Below are 22,493 nucleotides of genomic sequence, written 5' to 3' on the forward strand. Positions count from 1 at the left end.
TACTGGATATAAATAACTGTCCATCTAGATTAAAAAACTGTCTTGCCAACATCTAAAGAAAGAAAGTAAATGAGATGGCACCTTACTGGAGGGGCCTCATCTCAAAAAGCCAATAACTTCAAAAAATCTGATTTAAAAGATAGCTTGTATTAAAACACACAAGTTTTTGTGTACATACATAATATTTTCATATATATATTGAGAGGGAACAGTGAGGATACCTGTTTCTTTAAAGCATTCTCTACACGGTAAATTATATATTGAACGAATTGCTCTTTTTTGTAATATAAAAATTTATTCTACATCAGCCGCTCTTCCCCACAATACAATACCATACGACATTATACTATGGAAGTAACCAAAATATACTAGTTCGCTGTTGCAGTATCAGTTAACTGTCTAATTTTTCTGATAGCAAAAGTATAAAATTATTTAAAAGAGCAACACACAAGTTTCTTGCTCATTCTTCTTGTGATGAGAAAGCTTTACCTAAGCTTTATTTACAAATAAAAAAAATATCAAATAAACATACCCAATGTGTCTTCAAGCAAAATTCTATATTTTTTTAAATTTAGGTGTTTCATATTTGGAAATAGGATATAAACAGCTATATATTTTTTTATTTGATATTTTTAATAATAAAATTAGGTATCGGTCAATGGATGAGGTACAAAACATGTTTTGTTTGTGGGTAGGCTTGTTACTTAAGTTTCTTATCAATAAACTTAATCTCGAACAGAAATTTAGAACGGTTTCTTAATTATTAAAAATCTTTTTTATGGGCTGTTGCTGAAATCAGTTATCAACAAGAATAGTATAATATTGATGATGAGAAAGTTGAACTAAACGTAACTTTCCATGTAATGCTTTTGAGCTCACCTTAATAGCAACTTGTCAATCGTGTATATACAATATAATCACATAGCAAACAGAATATCTCACAAATCACAAATTTACTATTAGAAAATATAATTATTAACGGAATTTAGATGCACTGAATTAACCTCAATCAAAATTCAATGGAAGGTAAATCAGTAAATCACAGATAAATAGAAATAAAAAGAGTAGATTAGATACAGATTTAAAACAGCAATCACAGAATAACAATAGAACAGAATTTTCATGGAATTTGGACACAGTGTAGCTTGACTGTGGATTTAATTTATAAAGTAAAGGAAAAGCAATTTTATGCGCGAAGCATAAGGTATTTTTTTAATTTGGCAGAACAATTGAATTCAATTGATGTAAACGATATTACTATGAAAAGTCGTAATAAGGCATTCTACCTCTGTAGGATAGAAATCAATAAAATTGCCATTTGAAAAAAAATTAAAATAATAAAATTTATTTATTTTAATTATAGAATAATTAATATTATTAATTTATAAACTGTTATTAATGTATAGGAATTGTTTTTACAAATGTGTAACGCATATGTTCGTAGATATATTTATGTACAATGTGCCTTATAACTAAATTTATATTGTAATTTGCAATGTTACCATCAAAATCGGTTCTGAATCTTAGCGGATTCTCCAGAGTATTCCAGTTAGGAAGCATGCGTAAAATCAACTTTTATTTCCTATTTTTTCTTCATTACATATTTATCTTGAAATTCAAACTTTTTTGTATTGACATTGACAATATGTTTATGACATATCTGAACTTACTGTTTTGAAGTTCTGCTTTATTATTTTTATTTTCGCGCGTTTTTATTCAGATGACAAATAATTTATTGTACTGTTTTTATAGCTGTTACATTTGTTATTTTAATTTTGTTACAATTATATTTAACTTGTTCTATTGTGTGAATTATAAATATAATTATCAAAAAGAAATGGCTAGAACTAAAGCTTCAGTAGGAGCTAAAGGTTGGTAAAATTGAAAAATACTGTCATGTTGCAACTTTTCTCTGAAATGTGTGTTTTATTTTGACCATATTTTTCCACATTATTGAGTAGGCATGATTATTAGTAGTTCGCATTGTACCTACCGTCTGTAATCATCTCCCATGTATGGAGCATACAATGTTTCTTGAAAGTTTAGAATATCTGTTACCATCTGGAAAACATTGTGATTAATTATGACAGACTCGGTGGTTTAGCGGTATATCACACCGCTTTACTTTCGATGGCTGCGGGTTCGATTCCCCGCACCGTACAAACATTTGTATTCATAAGTGTGATTGTTCTGGGTGTTTTATATGTATATCATGTATCTATTACAAAATAAATTGTATGTATTTATATCATTAGACAACTTTTGATAGCCTCTGTGGTCTGTGGGTTCGATTCTTCACACTACACAAACATTTACATTTATGAGGGTTATTGTTTGTATTCTATATATAATATGTATATATTTACTAACAAATAAAAAAAAATGTATTTGTATCAGTTGTCTAGTATCCATTGACCTGGGATATTATTATTAATTTCTAACGGATTTGCCACAGTCAGAGAAAACAATCATATGCATAATTACAAATGTTTGTACTGTGCGAGGAATCAAACGCACAACCATCAGTCGTAAAGCGGTGTGCTTGACCGCTAGACCACCGAGCTTGTCATATTGATTTATTTATTTAAACTCTTTTCCATATATTTACAATTTCAAGTCTTAATTTAGTTTCTTTGATCTCCCTCCACCCTCCAACAAATACAAAGAAACAGGGGGAATGGGATTGTTAGTAATGTGGTTTAATAACCCCATTGCTGGCATTGTACCATGTCAGATTAACCACTACGCTGTTTCCCCTGGAAACTATTGCGGTAAATTGCCATTTCGCAAGTAGCATTATGTAACCAGACAAGTCGGGGGGAAGGGGATTGTTAGTAATGTGGACTCATAATCCAATTGCTGGCAATGTACCATGTCAGGTTGACCACCACGCGGTTCCCCTGGAAACCATCGTGATGAATTCATAGTTATTTTGTCATGATGTGCTATCTGACCCGACTTCATGCTCGTCATATCCTCCACTGGTGCCCCGCCAGCGTAAACTTTTAGCGTAGGCGAGTACACCATTCCATTATCATTAATAAAAAAACCCTCAATTTAATTATTTTTGTTGTTTAAAAAAAAAATGCTTGGAAAAAACATATTCATATTGTTCGTAGTTTCTTTATTTATTTCTCTTGGCCTCCCTATGCAAAGCCTCCTCCATTCTCTGCCAATTTATATCACGGAAAGAGTAATTCTCATAAAATTCTTTCTTTCTCCAGTGGCATCAGGAAAGAGCAGCAAGGCCCGTTGCAGTGTGGCGCCACCTAGCAACAGCAGTGCATCAGCAGGTCAGTATGGTAGTAAATATAAAAATAATAGGTAGGGAATAAAACTAAAACAAACCAATGATAAAACGCCTACTGAATCTAGATAGGCATAACCTCAAAATAATGGTAGGGACAATACGGGTCACTGTCCCTTTCAAAATAATGAAATGGAGAATAACGGGCCACTGTCCCTTTTACAATAATGATAAGGACAATATCGGGCCACTGTCCCTTATCATAATAAACACCTGTACACAATAGGCGCTACAGACATTACCTTCATCGGGGCTGCTTTGAAGCCGAAGAAACGGCGGCTCACGTAATCCTGGAGTGCTACAGTGGCCACACAACGAAAACAAATCCTCGGAACGGTGAGGTCGCTCCGTGAAGCCTGTGAAGACACTAGGAGTATTCTGCGCTTCTAGGAGGAGCTTGGCTGGCTACTTTAGTAGTCTGGGTCTACACGCATAATGGCCTAAAAGAGAGGCTTATTGCGGAGAATGGAGTCCAACTCACATTACATTAGGTAGAGAATAATATTTTCCATGGTGTTACAATATAAGAAACAGGTAGAGAAGATTGCTCTATCTCACTATTCACCATCAACTGGGAATCATCCTTACATATATTTTACTAGTCGTGCCCACGGATTCACCCGGCTTTTATAGCCTAAGCCTATGTTATTCTTATGTATAAGCTATGTTACTGTAAGGTTTCATTAAAATCTGTTGTATAGTTTTTGCGTGAAAGAGTAACAAACGTCCAACCATGTTTTTGTCCCTGACGGGTCTAGGTAGCCAACTTTGAAAAGGGCAAGTACAATAGATCTATGTAGGTCAACCACATTTTAGGGAGCCCAATGACCCGGCCCATCACTTATTGTTTTTCTTCTCTAAGAAAACTGAGTATTATTATTTTTTGCAATCTACAGGCAGTAGTGATAAATCAGCTCGGAGCTACTCGGGGGGTAACCCAGTCTGTCCCCGGGAGACACCCAAGTGGCAGAAACCAATTACGAACTTCTTCATCACCAAAGATACAGATGGAAAGGAGATGGAGCCGGAAGATGATATCACTGGTAATTCAAAATTGACAAATCATTTATTCATGTAGGACATTTTAGCCGCTTATGAACGTACATTTTTTTATATTATAATTTTTTCCCTACCGTCCAGTTTAGTATATAGATCCAATTGAGAAGAACTGGCAAGAAAATCAATTGAATGACTTTTTTTTAAAAGCCAGTTTATTTACAATGTATATTTATATAGGTGTCTATGTCTAACATTAAATGAAAATCCCGTACATGAACAACTATTGCCATGCACGCTCGTCATTCAAGTAATCGTTTAGTGAGTAATAGGGTTTTCGTCTGGTAAGTTATCTCCTAAATTACCGAACTGATTAATAATAATAATAAACCTGGACAAATAACACAGCGCCATCTAGTCCCAAGTTAAGCAGAGCTTGTGTTGTGTACTAGACAGCTGATGTTAATACTTAGATACATTTTTTTTGTACATACATGCATAGCATACTTATAAAACATCCAGACTGATACAATCATACTCATGAATACAAATTTTTATACCGCGCAAGGAATCGAACCTTCGATCATTTCGAACCTTGTGCCAAAGAACACCCCTGGTGTTTCAGGCGTCCATAGGTTACGGTAACCATTTACTAGGTATGTTAGGGAGCTCCGTAACCGTAACCGAAACTGTCGGATATCCGATATAAAAAATATCCGTAACCGTAACCGAATCCGAAATAAAAGTTTCGGATAGTATCAGATAGGGACGGAGCCTAATTGAGATATGTTTTGTAACTATTTTATTATCTGTAACCTAAATTATCCGAAACTAACGGATAATCCGAAATATATTTCATATCCACTTCCGTATCCGTATCCGGTATAATAATCATTCCTATATCCGAAACCTATCCGTATCGGATATTTCATATCCATAACATCCCTGCCATTTACCATCAGATAGGCCGTATGCTTGTTTGCCATAAAAAGATAATTTTCAAAATTAAAAAAAATGTTTCTCTTCTTTTTCTCAGCAAGCAGTTCCAAATCAAAACCAAAGCGGAACGTAATAGAATCTGATGAAGAAGATATTGTAACTGTAGAGGATAGTCCACAGAAACACGAAGACTCAGAACGTCCAAAGAACAAAGTTTTGGACGAAACAATTGAATTGGAGCCATTGAGCGGAGAGAACAGTCATAAAATAGAAGAATATTACCCTAAAAACGATCTGAAAGCGAAAGGTAAAGGTAAGAAGACGAAAGACAAGGAGAATATAGATGGTAATGTAAGAAGAAACTCGAAGAGAGATTTAGAAGATATTGCATTTGGAGAAGAATCAGAACACGTCAGTAAGAAGATAAAAATTGGGTCTTGAGGCGTTTTTAATTATTTTTGTAAATTTAACGCTAAATCTGCTTAGAGTTGGATTTTAAATGATATTTCTAATCAAACACTAGAAGAAATCTCATGATACTGAATCAACGAGAATAAATGAGAAACTTAATTGATTAAATAATGTTATATATAAAATTCTCGTGTCACAATGCTAGTTAGCATACTCCTCTGAAAGGGTAAGTTTTTGTAAAATGTTATACGCATATTCAGTAGGTCTGAGAATCGGCTGCTTTCATTTTTCATAGTCCTAAATGATAAGGGTTGTCAACCCCTAAGTATTTGTTTTTATTTTTCGACATATATATTTTTTGTTATGATTTAGCTATTGCAAATATAACTACAAATAATGTTTTAGGTGTTTATTACTTATAAGAAAAAATGCAATTGAATATATAATATTTGACTTATCTGTTTTTAATGTTACTTAGCGATTTAGCAATTTAGCACTGAAAAATACATATAATCATAAATTTTCGCCCTGTTGGTATCAACACATTTTTTTTAATAGCGATTTTAATTTACATTTGCAAAACGTTTGCGATGTCAGCTGGTCTATCTAATATATAAAAGTCTCGTGTCACAATGTTTGTAGCAAAACTGCTTCACCAATTCCTATGAAATTTTAGAGAAAATTTGGGTTTGTAAGTATTTTTACTGTCACATTATAAAAGAAAAAAATTGTAATAAAATAAAAAAAAAAATGTTAGGGGTGTACAACCGTTATCACTTAGGGGTATGAAAAATAGGTAGCTGATTGGAGTTGTATTTTTAATGGCCCATTATAAAATAAAAATTGTAAAAAAAAAATGTTAGGGATGGACAACTTTTATCACTTACGGGTATGATAAATAGATAGTAGCCGATTCTCAGACCTACTGAATATGCATATAAAATTTCATAAAAATCGGTCAAGCCGTTTGAGAGGAGTATGGTAACTAACATTGTGACACGAGAATTTTATATATAAGATTACATACTTCCAGTTTGTTGGTGATAGCTGTGCAGTATTATAAGTATTTTTATAACTCTATAAATATTTTTTTATGACGGATTTGTGGTCCAGCGGTTTGGCACACAGCTATGCTATCATCATAGAATCATAGAAGCTAATAAGGCATCATAGAAGCAGCATAAGTAAGGTGTAAGGTCAAACCGCCAGAGCACAGAGCACGCAGAATGTATCAAGAATTGTTCCATTTTTTCTACCAAATTCAAATTCAAAATATCTTTATTCATGTAGGTCTATTACAGACTTATGATATGTCAAATCTACCGTCAGTTCGGAATGAGATATTTATAGTAATACAGATTCATTTAAATTAATATTTGGGAGACATAATAAACATGTTCCACTATTATTTGAAAAAAATTACGAGCTGAGTTTCTTGTCAGTTCTTCTCATCTATATAATAAATGATTTGACATATCATAAGAGTCTGTAATAGACCTACATGAATAAAGATATTTTGAATTTGAATTTGAATTTGAATTTGAATACAGTGACTACCAGCATATGATATTGCAAAAGCAAGAATCTACCTCATTACGTACTCACATTTTTGGTGTGAATTTTGTGATATCTTGTAACTATTAGATTAACCAGTTTGTATGTAAATCCATAAAATGTGCTTCATCATCATCATCATCATCATCATCATTTCAGCCCGGAAGACGTCCACTTCAAACAAAGGCCTTAAAATCAACATTATTGACACGTAATACTAATAATAAAAACTGTAGACAATTCACACAGCGCCATCTAGTCCCAAGTTAAGCAGAGCTTGTGTTATGTGTACTAGACAACTGATATAAATACTTAGATATTTTTTTCGTAAATACATACATAATATACATATAAAACACCCAGACCGATACAAACAATCATACTCGTGAATACTGTTTGTACGGTGCGAGGTATCGAACCTGCGACCGTTACAGCGGTGTGCTAAACCGCTAGGTCACCGAAGCCGTCGAAATATAGCCATTTTGCAATAATCTATACATATAAATAAAATTGGAGTGTCTGTTTGTAATATTGAAATAATCGTTTTTTACTACATGCATATGATTATAAATACGGTACATACACCAGAATAATTTTTTTTACAATTTTTGTCTGTCTGTCTGTTTGTTCCGGCTAATCTCTGAAATAGCTGGACCGATTTTGACGGGACGCTTATCTAGCAGATAGCTGTTGTAATAAGGAGTAACTTAGGCTACTTTTATTTTAGAAAAATAAAGTTAAATTCCACGCGGACGAAGTCGCGGGTAAATAATATTAGTATTAATTTAGTACCTGCTCAGTTGTCATTTGTGGATCATAATAGTTGTTAATTTCTTTATTAAGTTTGAAACATTAAAATGTATTTTGTAAGTTGTTATTTTATTTTTAAAATCTCTGTCTCTCCGTCCCTATGTATCCTTAATCCTTTAAAACTACGCAAATGATCTTGAAGTGCTTTTTTTTTTAATAGATAGAGTGATTAAAGAGAAAGGTTTATATATATAATACATGTTTATATTAAAGTTTCTTGAGGGTCGGCAACGCGAACGTGACACCCCTGGTAGTCAATACGGGGACCGTAGCAACTTAAAGGAGCCCTATAGAGGGCTCCACTGTATCATTTGTAACTAGTTCGGCGTTGGGTTGAGTACACAATGACGAATGTAGTCAATACGAGGCCGGTAGCAAATTCTTTCAAAAGGTCTTCGGTCCTTCCTGGCCAGATCTGTTTTTGGGCAAGTTTTACAAACTACTGTTTTTTTTATTACGTTCCTACAGTTTTGAGTGCGCGAGGATTAGGATTTCTGATCCGACTCCTATTGTTTATATAATAATATAATAATCTCAGGACAATTCACTCAACGCCATCTAGACCCAAGTTAAGCTAACTAAAGCTTGTGTTATGGATACTAGACAACTGATTCAAAAACATTCCTTTTTCCGTAAGTACATGCATAATATACATAGAAAACACCCAGACCGATACAATCATACTCATGAACACAAATGTTTGTAATGTGCGAGGAATCGAATCCACGACCAACGGAAGTAAAGCGGTGTGCTAAACCACTACACCAACGAGGCCGTCGAGTTTTTAGAGAAAAAATAATTTATGGTCCTTCGAGCTGGATACAAACCCGCGTTCTAGAGATGTATGTAGGTACAATCGACAGCATTATCAGGTAGAAATAAAAGAATTTTATTGTAAGTACAATTTATTATATTTCGTAACTTAATTATTGAGTTTAAAACATTTTTTTTATAGAAAATTGAAAAAATTGTCAATCACAATGCGAACTATAATACTTCCTCGTAATTACATCGATTATATTTACTAATAATAAATAATTACTAAGTCTATAAATATAAAAAGTCATTGTTGGTATTAATTCACCTTTTTGCCGTTAGATGGCGCCGTACAGATCCTGCAACGCGCTATATTTTCGTTTTCTGTTTAGATATATTATAAAATCATTTTATCGGTGAAGCTGTAAAGGCCAGCTGCGGTCAACAGTTGGAGTAGTCAAAAAAAAATGTAGTAACAAAATATCCCCCGTCCAATTCAAACGGGCTGAGCGGAGGTTCGAACCCCAGTGGTGACCTCAGACTGGCGTCGTATCATTCAGGCGGGAGTTGTCCTTCAGCCGCTCCATAAGTCCTTCCTTCGGTTTGGAGTGCCATCTGCACTCGCCCCCTATCGTCCGGTGAAGCTGTAAAGGCCAGCTGCGGACAACATTAGAGTAGTCCGAAAGCAGCAACAAAACTATTTTTATTAGATTTCAATCGTTCAGTGATTCAATTTTTAATTCTAAAAACAGTAATTAGGTCGTCATATAAAAATGTCATGTAAAATAATTATATAAAATCATCTGATATGTACTGGAAATTTCGAAAATAAACCATATGAACAGCTTCTTAAATTCGAAAATACTCTAACAAATAGCAATGGTGAGTTTAGGATTTATATATAATTTCTACAGTTCATAAATAAAAAAAAAACACATTTAGAGGCACAATTAGTAAAGTTCCATTTACTCCGGTATAGCATTTATTAAACCATTAAGTTTGACAAATTATTTTCTATAGTAGAGCAAATTATCACAATTTTTTATGTTACTATAAAAAAACACTACACTAAAACACATCTTGTTGCGGCGACTGATTAAGTGATTTGCTTTTGACGAAAATGCAATAGCATATGCTGGTGGTCACTCTATTCTCCCGAATTTTTATTTAAAAATGAATCTGTATTATTGTAAAAATGTACAACATTTATTTGAAAAGAATACGAGCTGAGTTTCTTGTCAGTTCTTCTCATCTCGAAATCATTCCGAACTGACGGTAGATTTGACATATCATAAGAGTCTGTAATAGACCTACATGAATACAGATGCTCGCAATCCATTGGTAGCAATGTACCATGTCAGGTTGACCTCCACGCGGTTCCTGGAAACCACCACGACAAATTCTTGGTGAATCACGATATACTAACTGACCTGATCTCATGCTCATCTTATCATCTTCCACTGGTGCCCCGCCAGCGTATACCGTTATCGCAGGCTGGTGCACCATTACTTAAAAAGAACTCTTCATCAGGTTCGTTAGGTTATCATTTCAATTATAAAAAAAAACACCATCAGGCCGGCCATATGCTGTAAATGGGGATAGTCATATTATTACCATCATCAGATTCGTTTAGTAGTTTTCCATTTTAATAAAAACATGATCAGGCCGGCCGTATGCTGTTATCTCTACAAATGGGGACAGTTATATTATTGTGCCTCTAAATAGTTAATATAAATTGTTCATAATATTGCCTGCACTTCTTAAAATCTAGAATTATTTCAAACTAAATTAAATCTAAGTATATATGGGCTGAATTTATACGTGGGGATACTGCAAACATGTACAATGTCCAGTTACGGGGACCGTAGCAACTTAAAGGAGCCCTATAGAGGGCTCCACTGTATCATTTGTAACTAGTTCGGCGTTGGGTTGAGTACACAATGACGAATGTAGTCAATACGAGGCCGGTAGAAAATTCTTTCAAAAGGTCTTCGGTCCTTCCTGGCCAGATCTGTTTTTGGGCAAGTTTTACAAACTACTGTTTTTTTTTTATTACGTTCCGACAGTTTTGAGTGCGCGGGGATTAGGATTTCTGATCTGGCTCCTATTGTTTATATAATAATAATAATAATCTCAGGACAATTCACACAGCGCCATCTAGACCCAAGTTAAGCTAGCTAAAGCTTGTGTTATGGGTACTACATAACTGATACAAATACATAGATTTTTTTTGTAAATACATACATATTATACATAGAAAACACTCAGACCGATACAAATAATCGTACTCATGAATACAAACAAATGTTTGTGCCGTGCGAGGAATCGAACCCGCGACCATCAGTCGTAAAGCGGTGTGCTAGACCGCTAGACCACCGAGGTCGTGCTAAATAAATAAATAATAAACCTGGACAATTCAGTGTCATCTAGCACCAAGCTAAGCAGATTAGACCAATATGCGTACATGTACTATACATACATATAAACCTTCCTCTTGAATCACTATTTATTAAAAATACCGCTTTAGAATCCGTTGCGTAGTTTTAAAGATTTAAGCATACATAGGGACAGACAGCGACAGCGACTTTGTTTTATACTATGTAATGATGCATTTACAAAAAAATCTAAGTAATTATATCAGTTGTCTAGTACCCATAACACAAGCTCTGCTTAGCTTGGTACTAGATGGCGCTGTGTTAATTGTCCAGGGTTACTATTACCAGAGAGTAATATTGGTATTGAATTATTTGTAAAAAAAAATAGAAATTCAGAAACAAAACACAAAATCACCGGAGCAAAGCCAGGACAATACACTATATTATTATTTATCTACTTAATGTTTAAAATACAATATATGTCCACTATACACGGGACATCTATTCAAATTTGGCTGCCTTAATATAAAGTTTTCGTTAATTTATAGCCGATTGGAAATCAACTTAATTGCAATGTACATACACACTTTTATATACTTAACTAGTTGTGCCTGCGACTTCGCTCACGTGGAATCCTGCCATTGGATAGCATTTTTATTATAGGCTAATTATTTCACAAATATTTTCAATTTTTATACACAACAGAGTATCAAAAAATTTAAATATTTCTTCACTTAGAAAAATGTGCTGATGTGTTTGCACTCTAAATGCAGGGTGATTGCAAGGTGTCAGCCATCTAGTGTCACCAGAACATTACGTTTATTATGTTTCAGTGTGTAGTTACATTATAAAATGGAGGCTTTTGAAATGTGGTGTTGGAGGAAGATGGAAGAATTAGCTGGAAGGATAAAGTAAGAAACGTAGAAGTACCACACAGGGTAAAAGAAACAAGGCAGATACTGAACACAATAGAAAATAGACGAGAGAAAATGTTGGGACACTTGATACGGCGCGATGATCTCATGAAAATTATTCATCATCATCATCAACTGCTTCTTCCTTATCCCATTTATTTGTGGTCGTAATTTGTTTTTCTCTTCCATTCATCCCTGTTCGCAGTCATCTCGTTATTTACTACCTTTCTTACCATATCTTTCACACAGTCCATCCATCTCTTTTTCGGCCTTCCTCTGCCCTTATGACCATCCACGTGAAAATTATTATTGAGGGGAAAATAGAAGGAAAGAGGGGGAGGGGAAGACCAAGGTATAGCTACATCACACAAATTGAGGACAAAATGGGAGTCGTGTCGTATCAAGAATTAAAGAGCATGATGGAAGATCGCAGAAAGTGGCAAGAGCTCCACCGACAAGAGCGTAGCTCTTAAATTATGAATGATTGAGAGTGTAGTTATGTTTGATATTTATTTATATATGGTAGTATGTCGTAAATGTTTACTGTGTTATCCGCCTAGATCTATGTATGTATAATATTATTTTATTATATATATTACTAGCTGTACGCGCGACTTCGTCCGCGTGGAATTTTACAACAGTACTATATTTTTCTGAAATAATTAAATAAAAGTAGCCTAAGTTACTCCTTATTACATCAGCTACCTGCCAATAAATATCCCGTCAAAATCGGTCCGACATTTCAGAGATTAGCCGGAACAAACAGACAGACAAAAATTTTAAATCATGTTATTTTGATGTATGTACCGTATTTATATTCGTCCGCGTGGTTTTTAACTTTATTGTTCAAAAATAAAAGCAGCCTAAGTTACTCCTTCTACATCAGCTACCTACCAAAAAAAGTTCTGTTAAAATAGGTCCAGCCATTTCAGAGATTAGCCGGAACAAACAGACCGACAGACAGACAGACAAAAATTATAAAAATTGTTATTTTGGTGTATGTACCGTATTTATATTCATATGCATGTAGTAAAAAACGGTTATTTCAATATCACAAACAGACACTCCAATTTTATTTATATGTATAGATATATAAGGTGTCTGCAGAATACCAGCGTCGTAGCACCTCATCATCATACTGAGCGGAGACCTATTTGGTACTGTGTAATTAATATAAACCAGTATGTAATTTAAAATATAAAAATATATTTATTATTGTTATGTACTAACTATTTTCTTTTTTCAAATTCAAATTCAAAAATCATTTATACATGTAGGACATTTTAGCCGCTTATGAACGTCAAATTTTTTATATTATAATTTTTTTCCCTACCGTACCTAACCTAACCAACCTTTATACCTTATAGAATAGATCTGTGACCAAAATTTCTAGTGTAAAGGACATATAAAACATAACTGTATTTTTTACACGAACGATTATCATTTAGAATAGTCACCAAAGCAGGAATGAATTCCAAGATAGTCTCCTTAGCTGGTAATAAACCGTACTCGATTTTTGAAGCAGCAACATTCCCTGACTCGGCTTTTTTTATGTACAGACAGTCATCTACAGTTTTATTTTTATTATATGTATATAGACAGATAACGCTGTATAGTAAGATACGTGTTATTTCCGGCATCTTTAGAAATATTCTTTCAAACAGGCGTCCATTTAATGATAAACAGTTACCACAGTCTATGGACGCCCTTAAGAAACCTTAATATACCCTTCTTGAAAAACCCCATGCTGTAGTCTCTATAGAAAATCTCGGCAGGTAGTTCATTCCACAATGTAAGTGTACGCGGGAGGAAGCTCCTCTGAAACCGCACTGTCCGAGACCACTTAGGTTGAATATATAATTTAAAATTTATAATAATGTGGACAAGTATTTCACTTAACACAAAACTGAAGAGCTTTTAACGCGAGCAATGTCGGAGCACATTGTTAGTATATAGTGTACATTGCAATTTAATTGTAATTTTACAATAATTATTGTAACAGTATAAAAAATGCCGGCAAAATAATACAATTTTTGCCGATTAGGACTGTTTCATATTAAACACAACGAGCATCGATACGATTTTATTCCGTACTAGTCTCATTAAGTGTTTAATTTTAAAACCAAGTAATATATATATTGTATATGCTTTACTTGGTTTTAAAATATATATATATATATATATTTAATAATAATAATAATATTTATTCATGATACACATTTACATTTTAATTTACTGTAGTTCTACACTAGGCTCGCAGGCCTGTATTGTAGAGACTGGAGTGACTTATTATTGCGTACATTTTACATGTTTACATCACACATTTATCATATATATATATATATATATAGGACAGTACAATACAATAGACAAATGTACGTAGCAGGTTGAACGTGTCGTTCTCGCGTGATCTATTGTTTTTATCCACTTTTTATTGTTACATAGCGCTCGAGACATGTGTAAAACAATGAGAAACTCGTTTATAATAATATAAATTAAACAAGAACATCCATGTAAAGAAATATTACAAAGATATGTTTTGTTTTTTATTTACAGCAATAGAAATAATCTTCAATTTAAAATTGCAACACGCAAGTTTCTCGCTCGTTCTTCTTGTGACGAGACAGCTTATCGAACGAGCGGTAGATTAAAACACGGTTAACTGTGACTATTCAAAAGTGCTTAAATTAAGATTATTTGAATATAGATTCTTTCTATGTTGATCGCTGATAAATTTGTTTTCATTCTATTACTCCAGTAGATATAGTTCAATGCCACGCTCCGTGCAATATGAAACAGGCCTTAATATTGAATTATTAATAATACACGAGTTTTAACTACATAATTATAATCACAAAATAATATTGTTGTGAGCTAATATTCCTATGGATATAAATAATTTCGACGATTACTACATCTCGCCTTATTGCCTGAAATGAAAGAAAAAAGAAAATAAATTTACTACAATGAAATACTATCTCAGATGAAGAACGAAATACTTTATTAAGTATGAATAAGTAATCTTATATATAAAACTCTCGTGTCACAATTTTAGTTACCATACTCCTCCGAAACGGATTGACCGATTTTTATGTAATTTTATCTGTCTGTATCTTTAACTTTCTTCCCTGTACTGTTTATTGAAAAAAAAAAACAAATAATGAAACCACTGTGATGGTTTCATCTGACTTGCCGTTCACAGCTTAATGCTGCATGACGCCAGCAGTGTGCAATAGAGACAACATACTTACCTCTCTTTCCCACACACTACAATCCCTACATACCTTAAACACTCTCAGCGGGGCTCTGGAACTCTGCGAGCGCGTGTACAGGACTGGGCTGCTTCTTCTGACTGCCACGACGGACTTTAGCGCGAACTTCCTCGGGCTTCTCAGGCCGGATGAGGGGTTTCTTCTCCGGCGCTTTCATGCGCCACACCACGATCGGCGACTGGTGATTTAATAAAAAAAAAATGAAAATACAAAACAAACATTTGTATATATATTTTTTCTTATATATAAAATTCTCGTGTCACAGTTTTCGTTCCCATACTCCTCCGAAACGGCTTGACCTATTGTCATGAAATTTTGTGAGCGTATTGAGTATGTCTGAGAATCGGCCAACATCTATTTTTCATCCCCCTAAATGTTAGTCCACCCCAAATTTTTTATTTTTATTTTAAGGCAAAACAACGTTTGCCGGGACAGCTAGTATATATATATATATATTTATATGTATAAACATATAACATTGAGAAAGGAAAGAGGCAACAATGGGCGGCCTATAATATGTATGTATTTATTATTTAATGTTAGACATAGACACCTATATAAATATACATTGTAAATAAACTGGCTTTAAAAAACTATATTCAGTTAAGCTTCTTGCCAGTTCTTCTCAATTGAATCTGTATACTGAACTGGACGGTAGAGAAAAATATTAATACAAAAAACTTGACATATCATCATATATCAAACATAGTTCATCATTTTTTTCATGATTTTTCTTTAATTTTCGGTTTTCATTAATTTTTTTCATTTCATTGGAATGCAAATATAATCGGCTGGAATGTCCTACTTGAATAAATGATTTTATTATTTCATTTGAGTGCAAGTCGAGTTTCAGGTCCTTTAAAAAAAACTGTTAAATGGAGTTTACATATAAATATATATTCTCTGATACTCGTTTGATCGGTTTTGATGAATATATGCATATTTAGTAGGTCTGAGGATGGGTTATTATCTATTTTTTATACCCCAAAGTGATAAAGCACACCCTCAAAATGTTTTTTTTATGTGGCATTAAATATATTTATGTTTATCATATATTTATTATAAATGTAATTTTTTGTTTAGGTATTCAAGTACATATATATATATTAATATATATTTTTTATTATCTTTATGTATATTGTATTAGTATCTGTATTTTGGACATTATATTTTTATGTTTAGTTTTAATTATTTATGATATTTTTATTTAATTATTATTTTCACATTTTGACCCACTCACCACTTCCTATGCCACAATCTATTGGGTTGACTGGAAGAGATCTCTTTTAGTGATAAGTCCTCCTTTGTTAACATTAGTTGTAATTAATATACTTACAAATGTATTTAAGTGAAATAAAGAATATTTATTAAAAATACTATAAAAAAAATTACCCACTTAATAAATCTTACAAATACATTAATACAGTACAAAATAATTAAATAATAACAATTTTGTTATAGTTTAATTAATTTACATAAAAATCTACACATGTACATAATTTAAGGAGGCAGATATAAACCTTCCTCTTGAATCACTCTATTTACTGCTAACAACTGCATCAAAATCCGTTGCGTAGTTTAAAAGATATAAGCGAACAGACAGTGAAACTGCGACTTCATTTTATTTATACACACATATATAAATATAAAATTAGAGTGTCTGTTTGTAATATTGAAATAACCGTTTTTTACTACATACATATGAATATAAATACGGTACATACACGAAAAAAATTACACATATTACAATTTGTGTCTGTCTGTTTGTTCCGGCTAATCTCTGAAATGGCTGGACCGATTATGACGGGACTTTGGCAGGTAGCTGATTTAATAAGTAGTAACTTAGGTTACTTTTATTTTAGAAAAATAAAGTTAAATTCCACGCGAAGTCGCGGGAGCAGTTACTATATAAAAATGTAACTTAACAATGTTATATTTCAATGAAATCCGAGCTCGTATTATTTTCAAATGAGAGACTCTGCTCATATTATTTTCAAATGTGCTTGCTCTCACATGACTACGAAAATCCAGATTAATTTTTACAACTTGCAATTTAATTTTTAAGCAATTGAATTAAAAATTCTTTATTTTTAATCGGAGTCCTTTGAAATCATTAATAAAATTAACTTCTAACTACAATCAACAAATAAAAGCTTTATAAAGTGCAATATTTATGTTAAAATACAAATAATTACATAAATACATATTTTTTTTGTTTTTAATTTTGTTCATGTCCTTTATAAGTTGGTGCAATAAAATGTTATAATAATAAACAAAATTAGTAATAAAATAAATTTATGTAATGTAAGCTTTTATATTTAACTACCTACTCGCCCCGGCTTCGCTCAGGTGTCCAAGAAGTACATGTATTATATATATAAGCCTGACAACCTCGGCGGTCTAGTGGTCTAGCACACCGCTTTACGATGGTCGCAGGTTCGATTCCTCGCACATTACAAACATTTGTATTCACGAGTATGATTGTTTGTATCGGTCTGGGTGTTTTATATGTATATTATGTATGTATTTACGAAAAAATCTATGTATTTATATCAGTTATCTAGTACCCATAACACAAGCTTTAGCTAAATTTGGGACTAGATGGCGCTGTGTGAATTGTTTTGAAATAATAATATTATGCAGAAGCGTATATGAAACGTAGATTAAATAGAAAAATGAATCAATTTTCAAAATCAGAAGCTAGAATTGCCTCCTTTTATATAAATTTTAAAACTTTGAATGGTTATCTACAAGATAAAACAAAAATGTACTTTTTGTATACTGCCATTCTATTTAACCGACTATATATATATATATATATATATATATATATATCTAAACATATATAACTCAAAGGTGACTGATATAGTGATCTATCAACGCACAGCCCAAACCACTGGACGGATCGGTCTGAAATTTGGCATGCAGGTAGATGTTATGACGTAGGCATCCGCTAAGAAAGGATTTTGATTAATTCTACCCCCAAGGGGATAATATTTTAAATTTCATCCCCTATTGGGGATGAAATTTTGTATGAAACTTTGTCAATTTCAAACCGATCGGGCTGAGACTTTGCATGCATAAAGCTACTATGACGTAGGCATCCCCTAAGAAAGGATTTTGATAAATGCCACCCCTAAGGGGATAAATTAATGCGAGCGAAGCCGCGGGCAAAAGCTAGTATATATATATATTACAGCAGCGACATATAACATATATACTTACATAATTCTGTCCAGCCAGCATAATACATTATTAATGCATTATAAATTTCGTTAAAATATGATATTTATATATACGGGTATAGTCAGCAATTAATTTATAAATAAAACAAATATAGAAGATAATGTAATGTGAAAATTATTGAAATTGATCGTTCATTTTTGTTTATTACAAGTGTTCAAATCTACCCTGTACCATTGTCAGCACAGATTATTACATTAGAGTCCGTTAGTTTCTGTTCCCGCGCTTTTGACTTCCCCTCCCTTACCCAGTACTGAACTGACCGTACGGCGGCCATGACGCGCGCGCATTTGTTGTGAATTAAAATAAATTAGAACTGAGTGAAACCTACTGTGAAACTGGAAAGCTAGCGAAGATATCTTCGAGACCCTGAAGCCCAAGAAATCCGCAGAACCATACAGGTACGTGACAGATGCTTCCACATATTTATCCCTATATATATACATAGTACTTTCCCTAACATTTTGGTAGCAGAGAGTAAATTCCCTAACAACAAGTATATTATAATAAAAGAGAAAATAACTTAATTTAGTTGAGTTTTTATAAAAGTTTCTTGTATTTTGTTATCAGAAATGTATGAAGTTGATGGTGAACTTATCCCAGTTGATTCCTTCATTTTACTACACGTGTCACAATGAATATAAATTATTTTATGTAATATAGTTTACTATCTGCCCCCCCCCCCGGCTTCGCACGGGTGTACATGTATTATACATATAAACCTTCCTCTTGAATCACTCTAAGTATTAAAAAACCGCTTCAAAATCCGTTGCGTAGTTTTAAAGATTTAGGCATACATAGGGACAGACAGCGACAGCGACTTTGTTTTATACTATGTAATGATTCTTGTGTCACAATGTTAGTTACCATACTCCTCCGAAACGGATTGACCGATTTTTATGAAATTTTATATGCATATACAGTATATTATACAGTATACAGTATATTAATATTATATGAATATATAATAATAGAGGCGGAAAGCGAAAGTGGGGAAGGTAGATGATGAAATGGGAAGATGAGTTGAAGTCAACTGTGGACACAAAATGGAGAAGAATTGCACAGGATAGGAGTCAATGGAAGTCGCTAGAGGAGTCCTATGCCAAAAGGCACACTGAAATTAGAGATATAATTAAAAAAAAAAAAGAATTTGTATATTACAGTTAAAAATTTCAGAGTAAATGACTTTATTACTATAATTTAAAAAAATCAACATATATTACTGACTTCACCCGTACCCAGTTATTTTTAACTCTTATAATAACTACAGTTAATCAAGCTGTTGCTGTATTGCAAGCTCAGTCATCATGCACATTTGACAGCCTCGGTGGTCTAGCGGTTAAGCACGTCGCTTTACTTCCGTCGCGGGTTCGATTCCTCGCACGGTGCATAAATAATCATGATTGTTCCAATTTCTATAATTGTCTGGGAGGTAATTGAAATTTTTTATGGTCATATTGCATACTACAAATCTTTGTTTAGGAAACATATAGCCTGTATTTATGCCACTTTATTTGGTCAAGGTCACTTTAAAACGCGGACAAACTCGCGGGCATAGCTAGTAAATAAATACATTTCGAGCATTTTTTTTATTTTCTTTTATCGAGAGTTTTAAGCTATTGTCAGGTGTAGACCTGTAGCACTGCGACCTGCATAGATCTATTGTGCTCGCCCTTTTTCAAATTTCGCTGCCTAGACCCGTCAGGGACAAGAATTGAAGGATATTCTTATCTAAGGTTTTTATCTCCTCAGGATAGAGTGTATACTTTCCAAAGGAGATATTTCGTTTATGCATAAGTGGGCTACAACCACATAGGATGTGTAGTGGCGTCTCTTCTTCTTGACAGGAAGTCAGGGGCGAGACTCGATCAATTTCGAGGATATACTTACAGCGATGGTGCCCTGCCTGGTGTACTTTGTGGAGGCTACGTAGGAAGCCTTGACTGTCAGAACCACAGCATTCATCAGATTCTTGGCCGCTTGGATGAGAGACGTGGCACTGTCCAACTGCAAACATAGAGTTTTCAGCAAACTTCAAAAATGTTTACTACAAAAGTGCATACGCATACGGCCTATCTGATGGTAAACGGTTACCGTAGACTATGGACGCCTAAAACAATAGAAGTATCACGAGTGTCACTTAAGAACCCTTGAAAAACCACATACTGCCTCTTGAATGACGAGCGTGCATCGCAATAGTTGTTCATGCACGGGATTATCATTTAATTCAAATTCAAAAATCATTTATTCATATAGGACATTTTAGCCGCTTATGAACATGTCAAGTTTTTACATTATATTTTTTCCCTACCGTCCAGTTCGGTATATAGATCCAATTGAGAAGAACTGGCAAGAAACTCAATTGAATTACTAATGTTAGACATAGACACCTATATAAATATACATTGTTAATAAACTTGGTTTTAAAAAAAAGAAACTCAGTAGAGTTTCTTGCCAGTTCTTCTCAATTGAATCAATATACTGAACTGGACGACAAAATACGGCAAGGGTAAAAAAAAATATATAAACTGGCCGGTAGGTAAAAAATTCGACGTTCATGAGCGGCTAAAAGTTCCTACATAAATAAATATTTTTTTTATACTACGTAGATAGCATACGGCCCATCTAATGGTAAACGGTTATCATAGCCTATGGACGCCTGAAACACCAGGGGTGTCACGCGTTGTCGACCCTTAAGAAACCTTAATATACCCTTCTTGAAAAACCCCATGCTGTAGTCTCGTGAGAAAACCTCGGCTGGTAGTTCATTCCACAATCTAAGTCTACGCGGGAGGAAGCTCCTCTGAAACCGCACTGTCCGAGACCACTTAGGTTCCAGCGTGTGGGAATGAATCACCATTAGAAGGTCGTAACGCTTCCAGTAGCGGTTCCAGATCTCAGCGCTAAATATTTGTGGTCTCACACATGATAACGGTAGCGGAATTAAACAAAATATAAATTAATTTAGTAACTATCATCACCATCACCATCATCATCATCACCATCACCATCATCATCATCAATCATCGTCATCATCATCATGAAAGGTGACTCACCCCGCTGACGATCAGCTCCCCGGAGATGTTCTGCACGTCCGCCTTCACCTTGCTGGTGATCTGTATTTGATGGCAGTAGAGCGCGATCCGCTGCAGGTACGCCAGCAGGTCCTGCTTCGTGGACGACTCCGGGCACTGTGACCAAACCAGGGTCGAGGTTATAGTATAGTTATAATAGGTATCACATCATAGTCTTTAGGTATCGAACCCGCGAACCCACAACGCGAAATTCCTAGTAAATTTGTCACGATAGGCTAACTGACCTGACCTCATGCTCACCTTATCATCCTCCACTGGTGCCCCACCAGCGTAAACCTTTAGCACAGGCGGGTGCACCATTACATTATCATCCATAAAAAAAAACCCACCGAACTCGTCGCATATATAAATATTAAATATCATAATTTGAGAGGAAAGGGGATTTGTTAGTAATGAGAACTGATGATCTTATTGCTAGCAATGTACCATATCAGGTTGATCTCCACGCGCTTCCGCCTGGAAACCATCGTGATAAATTCTTGGTGAATTTCTTACGATGGGCTAACTGAACTCATGCTCATCTTATCATCATCTACTGGTGCCCCGCCAGCGTAAACCGTTAGCGCAGGCGGGTGCACCATTCCATTGTCATCCATAAAAAAAACCTGAATTGAGGGGTAAAGAGTGTGATAATCCTATAGCTAGCAATGTACCATATCAGGTTGACCTCCACGCGGTTCCCCTTGCAAACCATCCTGATATATTCTTGGTGAATTTATCACGATGTGCCAACTGACCTGACCTCATCCTCCACTGGTGCTGCCAGCGTATACCGTTAGCGCAGGCGGGTGCACCATTACATTAATATCCATAAAAAATTT

General features: G+C 34.2%; 2 protein-coding genes across 2 annotated transcripts in view; one reads left to right on the top strand and one right to left on the bottom strand.

Annotated features, from left to right (window-relative positions):
• The first annotated feature begins 1,723 nt into the window (after positions 1 to 1,723).
• Positions 1,724 to 6,176, top strand: LOC131845320 (PCNA-associated factor-like). The gene is made up of 4 exons (XM_059194369.1): positions 1,724 to 1,871; positions 3,225 to 3,293; positions 4,204 to 4,350; positions 5,340 to 6,176. Exons 1-4 carry the CDS (start codon positions 1,838 to 1,840, stop codon positions 5,681 to 5,683), a joined length of 594 nt encoding a protein of 197 aa, XP_059050352.1. The 5' UTR covers positions 1,724 to 1,837; the 3' UTR covers positions 5,684 to 6,176.
• Positions 6,177 to 14,509: 8,333 nt separating this feature from the next.
• LOC131845366 (catenin alpha) overlaps positions 14,510 to 22,493 on the bottom strand; it is a 91,963-nt gene continuing 83,979 nt past the window's right edge. The window contains exons 21-25 of the mRNA XM_059194421.1: positions 21,634 to 21,768; positions 20,468 to 20,584; positions 18,560 to 18,565; positions 15,347 to 15,512; positions 14,510 to 14,992 (exon numbers count right to left, since the gene is read on the bottom strand). Of these exons, the coding sequence (XP_059050404.1) occupies positions 15,348 to 15,512; positions 18,560 to 18,565; positions 20,468 to 20,584; positions 21,634 to 21,768 (423 nt within the window). The 3' untranslated portion in view covers positions 14,510 to 14,992; position 15,347. The remainder of the gene's footprint in view (positions 14,993 to 15,346; positions 15,513 to 18,559; positions 18,566 to 20,467; positions 20,585 to 21,633; positions 21,769 to 22,493) is intronic.

The sequence above is a fragment of the Achroia grisella genome, unplaced genomic scaffold, assembly GCF_030625045.1.
Source record: "Achroia grisella isolate CSIRO2021 unplaced genomic scaffold, CSIRO_AGI_Agris_v1 utg461, whole genome shotgun sequence".
Taxonomy (NCBI): domain Eukaryota; kingdom Metazoa; phylum Arthropoda; class Insecta; order Lepidoptera; family Pyralidae; genus Achroia; species Achroia grisella.